The sequence below is a fragment of the Zosterops lateralis genome (genome assembly GCF_965231275.1).
Source record: "Zosterops lateralis genome assembly, chromosome: 12".
Taxonomy (NCBI): Eukaryota; Metazoa; Chordata; class Aves; order Passeriformes; family Zosteropidae; genus Zosterops; species Zosterops lateralis.
In genome coordinates this window covers 4,653,549-4,670,920 of record NC_139772.1, presented here as the reverse complement: position 1 = coordinate 4,670,920, position 17,372 = coordinate 4,653,549, and the positions used below count along the sequence as shown (strand labels likewise).

At 39.0% G+C, this 17,372-nt stretch overlaps 1 protein-coding gene across 1 annotated transcript in view; it reads left to right on the top strand.

The window, feature by feature from the left end:
- The window catches only part of PLCG2 (phospholipase C gamma 2), a 52,274-nt gene extending 35,574 nt beyond the window's left edge, over positions 1-16,700 (top strand). Inside the window, exons 22-32 of the mRNA XM_083870170.1 lie at positions 346-442; positions 1,317-1,383; positions 1,640-1,797; positions 4,439-4,541; positions 5,476-5,685; positions 6,267-6,412; positions 7,417-7,531; positions 8,716-8,883; positions 9,245-9,333; positions 12,688-12,872; positions 13,649-16,700. Coding sequence (XP_083726296.1) covers positions 346-442; positions 1,317-1,383; positions 1,640-1,797; positions 4,439-4,541; positions 5,476-5,685; positions 6,267-6,412; positions 7,417-7,531; positions 8,716-8,883; positions 9,245-9,333; positions 12,688-12,872; positions 13,649-13,691 — 1,381 coding nt within the window. The 3' untranslated portion in view covers positions 13,692-16,700. The remainder of the gene's footprint in view (positions 1-345; positions 443-1,316; positions 1,384-1,639; positions 1,798-4,438; positions 4,542-5,475; positions 5,686-6,266; positions 6,413-7,416; positions 7,532-8,715; positions 8,884-9,244; positions 9,334-12,687; positions 12,873-13,648) is intronic.
- The last annotated feature ends 672 nt before the right edge of the window (positions 16,701-17,372 follow it).

The following is a 17,372-nucleotide window of genomic DNA, read 5'->3' as shown; positions in this document are numbered from 1 at the left end:
TGCTTGGAAAGCTTGGGAATCTAATGTTTCCCTGTAGTTTCTACAGGGTAATCAACCACATAATAGTATTTTTAGTACTGGAGGGGGAAAAAGCCTCTTAAGTCATTAATTGCAGTTTACAGTAACTGTAATCCCTCTGAAATCATCTGTTACTACAGTTAATGATCACTTTGTTAGAGCTCTTAGCTACTTCATCATTTATATTTTTGGTGATAGCCAGCTAGACTGTCTAGTATGGGGTATTAATGAACAATTTCTTGGGGATTATTGCTTCATTAATGGCCTTTTGAAGCTCTTTAACTTTTTTTTTTTTTCCATTCTCTCTACTTCCCTGTTTAAATTCAGGTGGAAGGGGGATTATGGAGAAAAAGTCCAACATTATTTTCCATCTAATTATGTTGAAGATCTGTCATCTGATAACTCTGCTGAGCTTGAAAACCAGGTGAGGGTTATGGTTTGTCCACTACATTTCCTTGGCAACCTACTGGAAGTAGAAGTCTGGTTTGTACACTCACAATTCCATGTGCTGTGTTTGAGAGAGCAGAAGAGAAGGATGAATGCATTCTTCTGCTCCTGAATATTTTTGTCAGGACATCCTTTGCTGAAAGCTGTTTAAGGAGACAGAATATCTTGTGTTGGAAGGGCCCCCCACGTACCTATGATTTTATGATAGCTGAATTGGTAAGGTTTTAGGAGATTCTGGTTGTTTCCAGCTAATAAAAATCATAAACAGTTTAGATTTTTCATAGTATGGCTAAACAATAATGTGCCTGAAATGTAACTAGTTTTCCTGTATAATCACTGTAGATTTGCAAATAAGAAAATTACATGTCCAAACACACCTTACTAGTCATTTTACTCTCCATTATCAAGTATTTATGCATAAAGGAATCCTATTTGTCAAAAGAATCTAAAAGATCTGGTCCCATGTCTTGGACAAAGGGCTCTTGAACAAAAGAAAACAGAGCTGAGCAGTAATAAGTTTCGACATCTTTTAATTTCTAAAATAAAACATTGAATTCTTTTGTTCTTCTGAAGCACTTCCAATGGAAGTGGAAAAGTCTCTGGAGAAAGCCACAGGTATTACATTTCCTCCCCGCTGGTAACTTTAAGCAGACTTGAAAAATGAACAGTTGTGTCAGGACAGAAGCTACTACAAAGTAGTCTTGTTTTGACTGCTCTCACTGGAGAGATTCTTGTGAGCATGCTTTCAGTAAAGCTGAGATTAGATTTAATGGTGCACATTTATTTTTTGTTAATGTCCTATGCATGTTCACTCCAGAGATTTAGGGTCAGATTTAACTCATGTTTTTCAGATCATTGAGGACAACCCACTGGGCTCTCTGTGTCGTGGCATCCTGGTGCTCAATACCTACAATGTTGGTGTGTATTTTCTGATGATTATATATGGACTCCTGACTTTTCTCCATTTAGTAGACTGTTTTATGTTTAGCAGGAGAGATTAAAAAAAAAAAAAACAAATCAAACCCTTCAAACACCTACTTGTAATAATATACCCAGCAGAATTAATATTTTGAAACTTCATAATACTAAATGCTGCTATAAATCAACAATGACACCTTAGAAAAAGAGCTGTTGGATTTTAGTATAAATTTCTTGCTATGGTATTACCTAACAGTGAAAATGCCACAAGGAAACCACAAAAAGCCTTTTGTCTTCGTTCTGCAACCTAAGAATCCCGACGATCCAAGTGTTGAGTTTGCAACTGATAAAGTAGAAGAACTCTTTGAATGGTACCAAAGTATCCGTGAAATCACTTGGAAAACAGCAGAAGAGGTATTGCTGCAAATTTATCTGTTGTTTTTTAATAATGTACTGCTATAAATTTGCAATAACTTTTGTCTTTAGCTGCCCTGTACTGCTAAATGTTGCTCTCACATGGTCCTTCACCTTCTTGCATATTGCTGTTTGTTCATTTTATTGATGCTGTGCATCTTGTTCCATAACCTCTCTGGAGAATAGTACCTGAATTAGCATTTTATGTAAATTGATGTTAACAGGAGGTTTCCAGCAAAGTACTGTCTGTGTTGCACCCTGTCCCGCAGTGAAGTGTGCTTGGTAGGGCAGAGTGGATACCACTACAATTTTCCATCTGGTCACAATGGTTAATCCCAATTTTAAGCAGCAGAAGCTCTGATATCAAACTGTTCTTTTCAGAGCTGTGAATCCACCAGTGAGGATGTGTGAAATCTGAGCTGCCATTCCCTAAACTCTTCTTATCCTCTTTGCTAACTCTGTTTTCCAGTGAATGCAGTGGCACTGATAGGATTGTTTGGCTAATAGTTTATTTGTAACTAATAACCACATTCTGGATTTCCCAGTTCTTCAATAGTAGTATTTCCAAATGTTTGCCTAAAGATTCAAGGATTCTGCCTAAATTTAGCTTTTATGTCCCTCTACTGTCACTTAAAGGCATTCTTCAAGACTTGCTTTTCCTGTTCTGATGTACTAATTTACCTCTCTGTAATCTTTTCTAGTATTTAAGAAGTCTCTTGACTTGACCAAAAAGTCCTTACTTTGGCTGTGCTTAAGGGTACTCTTTATTTCTTTGTTGCTTTTATTTACCTTTTATTGTTAAGTGGGTGATATGGTTCATGGGAAATGTGTTTCAGTATCATGTTGGCTCATGCTGTTTATGTGTCATATGGAATGGAAGTGCTCTGAGGGTCGTCCTGATCCTATTTATAGCAGACAAGATGATGTCTCAAGCAGAGGACTGTAAATACAGCAAGGGGAGAAGCAACAGGAGCTGTTGACCTATTGTTGGGGGAGGACAGATACAGTCCTTGTGTCAGGCTTTCATTTAGAAGTAAAAATGAGAAAAAGAGAAACATGACCTAAAAGAAGTGTTTCCAAATTGAATGTTTTTATGCTACAACAATGGCTCTTCAGGAGCCTGGCAGCTTTTTCTCTCTCCATACAGTTGGAGAAGTATTAAACAGTCTGTGTTCAAAGATGCTTTAAAACTCATTTCTGTCAGTTGGGAGGCTTTTCTCACAGTGTGGCCTCTACAAAGTTCACATGATAGACTGACTTGACTGCTGCATGGGGAGGGGATGAAGAGCAGGAAAGACCCTTGTTGCCAGTACAGTGAACAGGCTGAATTTTGGGGAAGGAAAAAGCACAGTGAGTTAAGACTGTGCTGCCATGTGATACAGGGGGATTTTTAAAGGAGCTGGGGTTTGAGCAATGTCTGTTATGCACAAAAAATATAACTAAGCTTTATGTCTCTTGTAATCTCTGCTCAGTACTGACACTTGCCATGCTCCCTGGGGTGGCAGTTCCTTGCTCTCCTGCTTGGTTATCTCTAGAGGGTTCTGGCTAGAAATGAGCCCATGCCACCAAAAGGTGATCTTTTGCTGCCCAGAGCTCTGGTTACTGTTGAGTGATGTCTGGGAACTGTGGTGGATCACTAAGTAGAGTGAGGTTTGTACAGCTTTTTCCCAAGGTTATTTCCAAGTCTAAACACTGCATTCCTTTCTGTTTTTCTTAGACTTCAATGTATAATCTCTGGTTCAATGAGATATTCTGGAAACCCGTGGCTCCCTAGTTCTGATTTTCGTTCCTTTTCTGTTTGTCTGGTTGAGGGAATTCTTTTGGAAGGCTTCCTGATTGCTGCTGCTTCATGATCTTTTGTGCCAAAGCTAATCACTGTTCAGTATGGGACTCTTCTAACATGTTTTATCCTGTAGCTGCTTCTTATGCCTGAAAAGCCTCCAGCCCAAATGTCTCCACTCAGGACACGTCTTGCTGCTTTTAGCAGTTCCCAGTCTCTGTTGGCAGGGAACACTGCTCAGCTTCCTCAGAGCAGGTGCTTGGAAACGTGGAAGTTGAGAGAGTGGGTTTGGTACTGGGGGGATTTCAATGAGATTGCACATGATTTTCCATACAGAACATGATGGGTTTGGTGCACAAATAGAAAACGGCAGAGGAATGATGCTCAGAGGGTTTGAATTTCACTGTTTGGAAGCTGCTAACAAGACTTAAGTTCTGCCAAGGATTATAAATAGATACAGAAACACTTTACTACCCTTTGCATTTTTTCTGCATAAATTTGCATTTATATGAGGTATAGGGTTAAAAATGTAACTAAAAATGAGTTGAGTAGAGCCACATTAAAAGGAAAAAAAAACGTTGCCAGGATTTCGAGCATGACTGGTCAGGGAAGAACTGAAACCCCTGCTTATAAAGCAACACCTTTCTTCCCACCAAAAAAAACCCCTAAAGGTACATCCCCAACTAAACCTCACCATTTGGTTATTACCTGGTTTTTGAGGTGGGTCTGAAAGTGCATTACATGTGTGCAAGTGTATAACGTATGAGATAAGAATCTGGGCATTCATTAGAGTGCACCCTGGAGCTACTGTGCCATAATACTCAGTGTTCCTATAATCTAAAACTTTGTTATGTTTTCCAGGAGACCAGGAGGAAATACTGGGAAAAGGATCAGTTAATTGCTATTGAATTATCTGATCTAGTAATCTACTGCAAGCCAACAAGCAAAACCAAGGACAATTTAGGTACTGCCTTTAATTTTTACCCTTTCTGCTATCATTACAGATGTTAGTGGGGATTTTAGGTCTGAAGATAAAGTTTGTCCTATTGGAAAACAAAGGCAGTTTTCAAAAGCACTTTGAAATTGTACACCAGGGAACTTGGTGCTGTTCATCTATCACAAAGGAACTGTCACAAATTCTAATTAGTTAACTAGAGACACCCTCACAGATAAATATTCCATGGGGAAGCTCACCAGTTATGTGTCAATTGACTTTTTTGAGATTAAAAACCCTGGCTGAACACTTGTGATTTGTTTGTAAAAAACCTTCATAAATAGGTTTACTGTGCATTTTTTAATTTTACTGTAAGAACATGTTTGCCAGGACTAAGCTGTTGGAATGATGTATGGCTTCATAATATAACTAGGCCTGTGTAAGTGCAGCTGTGCATTCTGACACTGAAATATGTAGTTTTTATTCCATTTTTTTTTTTGTCATTGCTGCTGGAGAAGCCATCAAATGTGCCCTTTTTCTTTAAGTTTCTTTGCAAATGTTTTTAATAAGCTGTCACTGCATTTAAGACATTATAATTATAGTCATTTTTTGAGACATTGGCTAACCCTGGCTCACCCTTTCTTCTCCCCATTTAGACCCAGGAAAAGATGTCTCATTTAAATATGTGTTCTAGTTATCAGAAGTACATTATTAGCAATGATGAGATGAGAACATGACTGGAGGCTCTTATCTGCCCTCTGTAAAACGTGTGGCAGGAAGGCAATTTTAACTTCCAGGCTTGATTTTCAACCACTTTGCTGTGTCTGCCTGAAAACAGTGCCAATTACTGCATTAAAGGAGAAGGCAAAACAAAGTAAAACAAAGTGTTGGTGAAAATACAGGATAAATGTCTGTTTCTTTCTTTCTCTGGTAACCACTCTACTTCCTCCTACCCTCTGTGTAGACAATCCTGATTTCAGAGAAATCCGTTCTTTTGTGGAAAACAAGGCAGAGAGCATAGTTAAGCAAAAGCCACTGGAGTTGTTGAAGTACAACCTGAAGGGCCTGACCCGTGTCTACCCCAAAGGACAGAGGGTTGACTCATCCAACTATGACCCATTTCGCCTCTGGCTTTGTGGTTCCCAGATGGTGGCTCTGAACTTCCAGACTCCAGGTAATTTTCCCTTTGAAAAATAATCTAATCCACCTTCTGTTTCACTGTAAATTAGCCCCTTTATGGCTCTTCTGCCCTTCTAATCACCATCTTAATTATTTGAACTTCTCTGCAAGAAGCAGTGTTTGCTTTGTAATGCGTGGGTTGCCATTCAGAGCTGGGCCCCAGAAACAGGTCTCTAAAAGCCCTGTCTCTGAGCCTAACTGCCCCCAAGCCCTAAAAGATTTATTTCACCTTGATCTCTTTGTGGTAAGCAAAGAGATATTTATAGTGAGTTTCAGATGGATGAATGGTTGTGCAGCCACGGGGAAGGCTGTGTTCCACTTCCTGGTGAGGCCAGCTAGTTTGTGATACACTTCTAGGAAGCTAGTTGGGGATGGAGATGGGTTTTTTTGGGATTAGAATTGGTGAAAAAATGGTCTGTCAGATTCAGTTACTGAAGGAACCAAGTCTTCTACCTTTGCAGCTCTTTCTGATGAAGTGGTGACCAGAAAGAATGGCAGAGAGGGGCCATAAATCTGATATTTCCTTAGCTTTATTCCAGGGGATTTTGTGTTGTGACTGTTTAACTCTGTCCCCAGATAAATACATGCAATTGAACCATGCCTTGTTTTCCCTGAATGGACGCACGGGCTATGTGCTGCAGCCAGAGAGCATGAGGAATGAGGAGTATGACCCAATGCCAAATGACTCCAAGAGGAAATTGCAGATGATTATGACAGTGAGGGTAAATCTCCTTTATAAATTGCTTTTTTACAAGTCATAAATATCTATAAAAACTAAAAATAAAGCTATTATGTTTCAGAGCAAGATCTGACAGATTGTCAAAATACTGTTTTTAAATGTCAGTGTGTGTGAGAATAAAACTAACTTGACTGGTTCCTGAAAAGAAATACATGTATTTATCATGCTAATGAAGAACGTGCTATAGGACTGAAAACACAATCCTGGGATGATTTTGTGTAATTGCTAATAAATGCATCAAATGAACTACCCTGAATTTCCAATCAAATGAGTTCTTAGTAGAAGGGTCCTATTGGAGATTGATTAGCAGCAGACTAACTAGTTCAGGGATTTTGAGTGTGAAAGAAAGGTATTTATAATGAAATATAGAAACTAAACAGAAAACATAATAAGCTGATCCCTGACTCCAGATTTAATACACTATGACTTAATCTGAATGTCATTCTCATTTTTCTTCAAGAGATGAGTTTATCATTGGAAAATGTTACCATCTTGACTAGGTGCCAAACAGGGTTGAACTTGTTTCTGTTCTCAGTTGCTATGCAGTAAGACAGGTTCTTTAAAAGAATGTTTTCTGAGAAAGAAGAAACACATTAATTTCTCTTCGCCACAGTTTAAAGGTGAGGTAAACAGGGCCTGTGAATGCAAAGCAGAAATGTCTTGAAATGGGTATGTGCTAAACACAGAAGAAAGATAATAAAACTTGTGGTACTGGCCTGGCCTGGAGCTGCACACTGTGTGTAATGAATGTCAACTACAGTGTCTTTTTTTTTTTCTTACAATGAAAATCATTGAGTTACCCAGACTATGGGAGGTATTGTTCTTGGTGGCACAGATAATACATGCAAACATATTCAAGAGAGAGAATGTGTGCTTTTCCATGTTCTGGATTTTTTCCCCCTCTAGTTCTGTAGGCTGCCTTCTGTTCAGCAACAATGATGCCAAATTTCCTTTGGAGGTGGTTATAATTTCCAGTTGCTTTTGCAGGTTTTAGGTGCTCGTCATCTCCCGAAACTCTGTAGAAGCATTGCCTGTCCCTTTGTAGAGGTTGAAATTTGTGGGGCTGAATATGATAACAACAAATTCAAGACAACAGTTGTGAGTGAGTATCTGTGGGTTTCTGTGTTGCAGGGATATGATTCTGCTTCCAGGGTACTTAAATAAAGTGAACAGAGGATGAACATTGTAGGGGGAGTAAGTTATTATAGCTCTGGACTGATGAGTCACAAAGGCTTGTTTCTTTACTTATCTTGGGGCCTGTTAATTTGAGAAACTTCAATGTATATTCAATTTAGAAAAAACAGTACTGTTGTGGCTTGGGGAAAAAAAGTCCCATTTTGTTATGTTGTTTCCCATGCATAAGTTTGTGTATTTGCATATTTTAAAAAATTACTGTCTTGAGAGTGCCTCCAACAGTGCTAGTCACTTCCCAAATGTCTGGCCCAAATGGGGAGTGACTACTGTGAGCTGCAGACTGTGTTTATTTAAACTGAGGTTCTAAGACTGGCACCCCCTTGGAACAGCCTGGGTGTATAGAGCTGTAAAATAGTTTAACTTGAAATGCATCAGAAGTTTGATCAAAACTTAGTCCTGGAGAGTTCTGGGTAAGGAATGTGTTTGGTGTATGAATTTAAGTGTGCTGGAATGGGGCAATATTTCAGCCACTTCACATTTCATCATTTAGTGTTTCTGGATGCAATTGTTCCTCTTATAGACAACAGGCTTTGGTTCTGATTATCCAAAAGTGGAAAATAAACACAGCATCAGAAGCAGAATGTGCATTGTGGCTCCTCAGTTCTTCAGAGAAGATGATTATGATTTAAACTTTCTATAGGAAGTGACCAAGTCTTTAGAGAGCAAACTTCTGGCTGTGTCACATATACCAAATCTTGGTGTTCTGTACATAATTACAAAAATTGGGCCAAGGTACATAAGTTTTCCTAGTGCTTTTTCTGCTTTCTCTTGGATATGGAGCATGAGGCTTATGAATATGAGAAATTAATTAGCTTTTTCTTTTCTTTACAAATATATGTCCAAGGGGTTTGATATGTTTGAATACAAATAGTAGCTTTTCTTCATGGATTTTCATCCCTGCCAAGTTTCCTCCCACCCCCACCACCAAGTAAACACATACAAACTTTCTGAAGCAAGGTTACAACATGAGACAGATGGTAAATAGGATTTTTTGGGCTTCTGTATCCCTAGAAAATGTCCTGGGATACCTACTCATATGTGAATGAAGTGAAATTATTGCTTCATACTGCAAATGTTTCCTTTTCATTACAGATGACAATGGCCTTAATCCAATTTGGGCACCTTATGCAGAGCAAGTGAAATTTGAAATTTATGACCCAAATCTGGCGTTCCTGCGCTTTGTTGTTTATGAGGAGGATATGTTCAGTGATCCCAATTTCTTAGCACATGCCACTTTTCCCATCAAAGGAATCAAATCAGGTGAGATCAGTGGTTATAATGAGGTACTGTTGAGCCTTATTGTACTCTGCCTTCCTCTCTGATGCCAGACTCCCTCCTGCCTTGATGAAGTTCCTTCCTCTGGCTTTCATTTTCAAGTTTTCCTATGGCTTTAGTTTTTTTTTAGTTTTAGTTTTTCATTTCACCTTATGTGAAACCAGATGTTTCTCAGTTTTGCCAGTCTTGCCTTTTGCTTTTCTTCAATTGCCATGGTAGAGCCTGCTCTCAGCAGAGGAGCACTTGAGCACTGAAGAATGTTCAAAGTGTGCACCATTTCTGTGACTGCAAATCCCTCCTTGATGGACTCTATAACTGCCCTTTGTTTTCCTTCCCCCTGCTCCAGGTTTTAGGTCAGTTCCTCTCAAGAATGGCTACAGTGAAGATATAGAGCTGGCCTCACTTCTGGTGCACTGTGAGATGCAACAAGTTCTGGTGAGAAGCACTGGGGTTTGTTGTGTGCACTTTAGTGTATCTGTTACCAGTTCTCTGTGGAAACCAGGAATCTGAGGATTGTTTTCTGTTCTGTGTCTGATGCAGTGTTGTCAGGCATTTCTTCTGCAGGTACTGGGGAAGACAAATAGAACAAATTGAGTTACTCTCCCTCTGGGTGGGCAGATTACACGGTTGTTAAAAGAAATAATGCACAAACAAAGCCTCATTACCTTCAATAGTTTTTGCTGTAACAGCATAGTCGTTGTCTTTCCTTGTTAACTGACTGATGCCATGCAAAGCTAGCTAAAATCAGCTTTGGCTTCATAGATTAATCTTTGTTTTAAAGGTCCTACATAAAAAGAAATCACTTCAGCAATAGAAGATAGTAATTTCTCCCACTATTTCATTAAAATAAACAACCTATCAAGCAGAAGACATATCTGGTTCTGCTCCTTTTAAGCCTCTCTAAACACCTACTTGAAATAGTAGTATTTTAAAACACATGGGGGAAAAATAATGATGCTCATGAATCCAGGCATTAAAGCAGTTGATCTGTGAACAGTGTTTGTTGGTGCTCCAAGGGTGCTGCTGTATATGTTGATTTGTAGGATATTTCTCAGACTCTTTCCCAATAATATATTATGTAATTTAAATACACTTGTGATATGATGAAAGTTTAAAGATGCTTCTGGGAAGTGGCTGTTTCAGGGTGCTTTCCCTTCTGATTCAGACAAAGAAAAAAAGTTCAACTTCTTATTTGTAGTCTGTCAACCCTTTCAGACCCACACTGCACTTCACACCAGTTACATTATTTTTCTGATTGAAACATCAACTTCTGTGAACTCTAAGTGGTTATGTCTCTGGAGGGATTTGTGCCTGCAGTTGTATACACTGAACTGGAAATTGCTGAATTCAGTCACATTGTCCTTCCCAAAGGAGTGGAAGCCTTTTTCAGACATCCTTTGTGGAGGTTTTTATGGAGTCACCTTATAACACCTGATGTAAAATGACAGTGTGTGCAAAGACTGTGTTTGAAAGCTGTGGTTGGTTCCTATTAGTTCCTTCTGTGGGCCAGCCAAGGGTTCTGAGAGCAGGAGAGGATTAGAAGCTGAGACCAGGGATGTGTGTGTGGAGAGACCTTTATCCTTGCTAGATAATACCTAAATTGTTCATATTTCATGCACTCAAGTCTAATAGGGGAGGCCTGGTAAACTGCTGGTTTTGGGCTTTCTGCCTTTGAGAAAACTGAGAAAGTCACCATTGCCTAATGCTGAGCATGGACATCACTTGTGGATACATTGCAAATCCCTCCTGCCGTGGTTTCTCTTCAGGAATCCAGATTATTATTTGCCTGGGGCAGGAGCAGCTCTCAGAGTGTTGTTCATAGCAGCAGTCTGTCCCCCAATCTGTCAGCACTGACTTCTTTGACAGTAGCACATTTCACACTCTAGAATCCCCTTCTGCTTGTCAAGCCAAATGAAGATGCAGCTCAGCTCAGTGTTTTTACAATGCCTGGTGGTAATGCAGTGGCAGGACAACTTCCAAAAACTTCCTTTTGTTTGGCAGCCTCCAACAAACCCAGACTCACCACAGTTGTCAACTCTGGAACTTCTGCCAGATCATTCAAGAAGCATCAGAAAAGATCAAGCCTGCCTCTGTTCCTCTGCTTCTTTTTAAAAAGTGATGACCTTCCATAAAATAATATCATTTAATAACAGGCCTGTTTATATACAGAGCCCATCTGCATGTGCTTCGAGATGAAATACAAAATTATAATGAGGAATTACAGATGGCTGTGGAGTTTATCAGGAATAGTAAGGGCAAAATATTGTAGACATAAGCATGCATATTTGTGAATTATTATGTGAGGTCTTATGTAGTTCCTGTACAACTTAAACAGGTTTTTTGATATTGTAGGAATTGTAGTATATGGAGGTGGTTGTTGTACTTTAAAGCATGTCTTATTTGCATGAAAATTGATTTACTTCCTTCAGAAAATGCGTGTATTTCTTAAGCTTTTTCTGACTACAGTCAGCCTCAATGGTGTATATGTTCTTGACTTAAAGATTGAAGTGGACATCTTCAAATGCAGTTTAAGCTGCACCTTTGTGGATACATTGACTTACAAGAACTAACAGTGGTACACAGGCATCTTGATGATTACACCTGCAAATTGATAATTAGCCATCTGCATTTCCTTTGTGATTTGGGAATCCAAAGTTTCCTACCCCTTTACAAAAAAAAAATTTAAATAAATCACTCTTTAAATCATAATCAGTAGCATTGCACTGAGGCTGTTTCAGTTGCTCCAACCCATGCCTGCAGGGGAATGTATTTCAGGAGGAAAAAAGGTTTAGGAAAGGATCTTGTTGCTGTAACTGAAACCCCTTGGGTATGTTGCTAAGCTATCATTTTTCCTAGCTCTGAACTGAATGCAGGAAGAGGCATTCTTATTAGTATGCTGCCTCTGAAAATGTTTGGATTTATTACATTTATTGATTGCATGTCATTTCTTGTAGAAGGAGTATCTTGTTTTGCTGCTGATGTGAAAATTAAGACTTCAGTCCTGCCAGTTCTATTCCCCACTAGTAACTCTATAAAGAGGCAGCTTTGGCATCCAAAGTTTTGAAGTATTAAAATAATTTCAAGTTCTAAAGGGAATCATGATGATTGTTTATGGCTGTGGAATATTTTGAGACCTTCTACTGTGGGCCACAATAGAAACTCAGACCTGCTCAGTTCCTTTGCAAGCACTGAATTGTCATAGTTAGACAGAAATAGAGGATCTGTCCTTCTTTCTTGACCACCTGAGTACTTGCTGCTGTAAAGGGTCTTATTTACCAGTCAGTATTTTTATACCTTTAGTCTACATTTCAATAGAAAATCCCCAGGATGGTCACTTTGTCACATAATCCACAAATATGATGGAAGAGCCAAAACCTAATCATTTTAAAAATGTATTTTTAATATTATTATAATCCGATAAGCCATTGTGATACACTGATTTCTGTTCTTTCCTCAACAGCCTAGCATGCTCAGTTAGGGAAAAATATTCCAATGGAAGTGTTTAGGTACACAGATTTTGTGACCTGTGCTAAAATGCCCCTGATGCCCCTGTCAGAGGGTATGGCTTGTCATACCATGGGGCTGAGGGGGTGTTTTTATTCCTTTCTCAGTTAGTTTGTTTCTAGAAACATTCCAGAAACATCCTATCAAACTCATTTTCTAAAACATTCTATGCAGTTATTAAAATGTGGTTAGGAAAACAAACTGATCCCCCAAACTCTGTCGATTCTGTATCATTTTGGGGATATGTTTTACAAAATGACCTTGATTTCCAATCTTCCTTTGAAGGAAAGTGAAGAAGAGCTTTACTCCTCATGTCGGCAGCTTCGGAAGCGCCAGGAGGAGCTGAACACCCAGCTGTTCCTCTATGACACCCACATGAACCTGAGGAACCCCAACAGGGATGCCATTCTGAAAGAATTCAATGTCAATGAGCACAAACTGCATATTTATCAAGAGACTTGCAACCGCAGGTGGGTTGATGATCATTCTCCCTTCCAAGGCAGCTCTGTCTAGAGAGGATTTATGATAAGGAAACCTCAGACATATCAACGGGAGTATCTAAGGAGTGGTGAGGGTAGAATGAGCTCATCTGGAAAGAGGAAGGAGAAGCCAGGCTGGGTGTCAAGCCACTAGAGGCCAGCAGAAGCTGAGGAATGTGTGCTCAGTGAAATCTCAGTTGCAGTGATCACAGTGACACTTGTAATCCTGTCAGGTTTTGTATCCCTCTCTGCTGCTTTCCTGGAGGAAAGCCTGGAAGTATATACAGACAAATAAATAAACCTCTTCACTCTTGCTACACTATCAGAGTTATGTCCCTGGAAATGTCATGCACATATGAGATACGTGGAAAGAGATACACAGACCACAAAAGATAAAACCAGTATTGAGTTGTAACAGCACAGCATTGTCAGTTCAGTGTCAGTGCATTCTCCAGAGCTCAGGGGAAGGTTTCTTCTCCTTTGCTGCCACCTTTGGGCTGGGCGTGAGGGAGATAAAGGGAGGCTTCATGTACCAAGAGAAAGGTTTGAGTAGATCTCAGGACTTTAAATATTCTTGCCCTTTTTTGTGTGTGCTGAACAGTTGCATGAATCACTTGTTTACTCCCATTTATTGAGGGAAAAAAATTGCAGTGCTCATTGCTGATACATTACTTGCCACTGGTATCCAAGTGTATTGAATTTGATAGACTGTTTTCTTCTGACAAATTCCTATTAGGCTTGACTTCTTCCTTTTCTTTTCCCTTAAGATTAAAGGAGAAGAAAGTCAGTAACAGCAAATTCTACTCTTAGAGCCCATCATTCTTTGATGTGTGTTTTGTGATGCAATTCAGGAAGAGATGAATTTATCCTGGTCATCCTACCCAGTGACGGTCTCATCAGATGGAATGACTGGAAGAAGAGCAGGAAGAGGAAATATGGATTTCCTTTATAATTTCTTCTTCTAAGAAAAACTGTTTTAATACCTAATAATTTATATTCTGTACAAAGCATACCCTCTGTGCAGGCCAGAACTTCTGTGCATTCAAGATTTTGAAAACTTGAGGACGTGTAGTTGGATGGACCTCACTTCTCATTATCAGTACCTGAAGTACAAATCATCTCCTGTATGTGGTTACACAGGCTGTAGATAAGACAGTCACAACAATTTGCATGCATGGAATCACACCACTTTCAACAACCTGGCTCCTCAAGATTATCTAGTAGTGAGCTTTTAATTTATTAAATGCTGTAAAAGCACTTCTACACCAGCATTGTCATGTTATGTATGTTACAGTCCTCGAGAAAGCAGATTGTGCTGCTGATATTGTGTAAAATATTTTGGGCAGCTATTGTCTCTTATTAAAAGTTTTCTGTTACATTTTTGAGAACAAGATATGTTAATTTTGTTGAAAGCAAATGCCCTCTGGGACTGTAGTTGTGTTTTTCCTGTTGAACTCTCTTTAAAGGTTTAAGAAAGGAGAAATGTGTGAACCTCTATTCATAGCCCCTGTGAACTTCTGTTCACAGCCTCGAGGCACTGGAAGGAAAAGATATGCAGTAGGAGATAACTGTTTATTTGCAGAAAGGGAAGGTATTTAAAATTCTGAGAAGCACTTACTTTTGTACAGTATCATTTCTGCAAATCCTTTCAGCTGCTAATGTGCTTAGAAATGAATTTTTAAATGAACTGTCAATTTTTAATCTTGCAATCCTACGTAGACGATAGTCAAATGATAGTGTGCTGTAAATGTAGATCGTTTTCCCAAAATGTAACTAATCCAAGAATTATAGTGTGCACAAATATAGAGGTACATCCTTCTTATGCCTTTAATCAAATCAAGAACATGAGGCTGCAGATGAGAATACTTGTTAGATTAGCAAGTGTATTTTCCTGCCAGAGCAGAACTAAAGGCCTTCGATGGAATATTTGACAGCCATTGTCATAATTTGTGTATGTGTTGGTCCTTTGTGCTAGTGCTGTATTGTCACCATCAAATTCCTGGTTGTCTTACCTCTACATGGGATGAGTTTTGCCATCCATATTCCCAACTTTAACGTTCAAGTGTGCGCAGAGGAGTTTAGTTTTTGGAGTGACTGCCTGAGGCACAAAATGCTGCTTCCACAGAGTTGTACTTCTGATCACAGAGGAATTGCACAGAGATTTGGGATTCATGGCCTGTTGCAGCTGCCTCAGCAATTTTCAATTTCTCTTGCTCCCCACGCTGCGACTTCTGTTGTTTCAAGAGGCGCTTAATTGATGCCATTGTGCATTCACAGATGATGGTTTGAGGAACCCCCTTGAGGTTTTAGCTATTCTGTAAAGACAGTCTTGTCTCAGAGATGAAAGTGTTATAATAGTGTATCCCACAATGGGGTGGCATTTGTAAATTTTTTATTATAAAGAAATTAATTACTAATCACCCAACTGAAAACCAGAGAAAAGTTAAAGGCAATTCTCTGCTTTTCATCCTCCTTCCTGAAATCTCTTCAGTACCGAGCTGTGATTGACCTTTTCAAGGATTAGATCGGTAGAAACCCTGCTCAAACAAAGGAAAAAAAATCATATTAACAGTGGATTTGGGAGATGGAGCTGTAACCTAGATTGCTGTATAGAGCTAGTTTATCTTCATTATCCAGGTCTGGATTGTTCTACATGTCAGAATTCTTTTTAAGCTCAGTTCCAGAGCAGACCCAACAGAACTGTCCATTTGCCCTGGCTTCCTCCGGTGGTGTGTGTATTCCTGACACAGCACAGCCACTGTGTGATGGACATAGGTGTGAGTCCCTCATGCTGCTCTTGTGCAAATATTTAAGAATTAGTTTATTTTGTACTCCTTTGAAAAGTCCTGTGCCCATTCTCCACTCACACATAATGTCAGGAGTTATAAGAGGCATCAGTATTTATGCAAATGCATTTTGTTTTACAGTAAGTCTTTTCCCCAGACTATGATGTTACACTGTGTGCAGAATGAAAATCCTGCAGTGACTCTTCTGCTGACTTGCAAGTGGTGGGCAAGGCTGTGTTCTAACTCTTCTCTTGGTTCTTGCATTCTGTGTTTTATCTCCAAGACCTCACCTCTCAGTTCTTCTTTGGGGCAGACTCTGTAGCAATTTTATCACAGTTGCAACTGTTTGAGTATGAAAGTAGATTTGAATGAATGTGTGTGCTCATTTTTTTTTTAATCCTGGAGGGAAAACATTTATAAATTTTTGAAGTTAACAATTGTTAAATTGTTATATTCTTATAGCAAATGTTTTAAATCATTGAAATAACTTATTTTAATAAATAATTTTTGATATCTCACATTGATGTGAATGATGCCAGGTGCTTCTTTGTTTAAGCATTGCTCATTGAATTTCATGACTTTTGCCAGCCATTTGAAGCAGTGAGTTCTTATTGCAAAGTGATCAGCTGCTGTGGCATGGTGTGCTCTGACAGAGGTTGGGAGAAGGGCATTTCTGTGTTTTTAAGATGAACTGACTTAATGATTGTTTCAATAGACATGGTTATGATTGCACTTCCTCTGGCTCCGAACACATGAGGCAGAAGGAAAAGGTCAAAGATCGAGTTTAACTTGTGACTCCAAACCAACCTTTTCCAGTGAGAGGCAGATACAAACTCCAGCTCTAGTGAGAATCAGATTTGTATGAGCTTGAACAATAAAATCTGAGCAAGGCAAAGATTAAATGTATGGTAATTTGGAAGAACAGTAATATTGATGTTTACAAAAAAAATTTATCGGAACACTTTCTGCCTGTGAGAATGGGGAGAAATGCTGCTGGGTGAATGCACTCTGTCTTTATGTGGTGATTTTTTAAATTGTTGGGGAGTCTTGGAAACAAGTTTTTTCTCATCTTTTGATTAAAATTACATGCTTATTGAACATGAATCTGTATGAAGTGTCTGCAGCCTAATTCTAGAAGGTCATTAAATCAGCCAAACCACCTTAGTGAGTATTGGTATGCATGAGTTCTGGAGTTCAAAAAATTACTACATTTAGGTGTTTTATTGCCTATATTGTCACTTTTTCCCACCCCAACATACCTATGTATTTCTCTGTTGAAAGCATTTTGTTAGTTTTGCAGTTCTTTAACCTCGGAGATGGTGAGATGGTGTGAGCTGTGTACCTGACAGTAGCTTTGAATTCTCCAAACCAGCTGGAACAATCTGAATGGGGTGTGTAAGCTGAAGTGCAGCAGCTGAGTTCTGCTACAGTCATGTGTCAGCATTTTTAACTGCAGTCCAGCTAGTTGGCTTTGTTCCAGACTGAAATTCCCTTTATATCATGAGAAATAGAAGTTAAATATAATGAAAATTAACCTTCAGAATCAGTTTAGAGATGAATTTATCTTCTGATCCATAACAGCATTTATAAACATGCTCAGCTGTTAGTTTTAAAAGAATTTAAATTAAATTGAATTAAAACCAGTTTAATTCATTGCTAGTCTACATTTTTAGCTGTTACTCCAGCAAAACAGGGAATTGTGAGC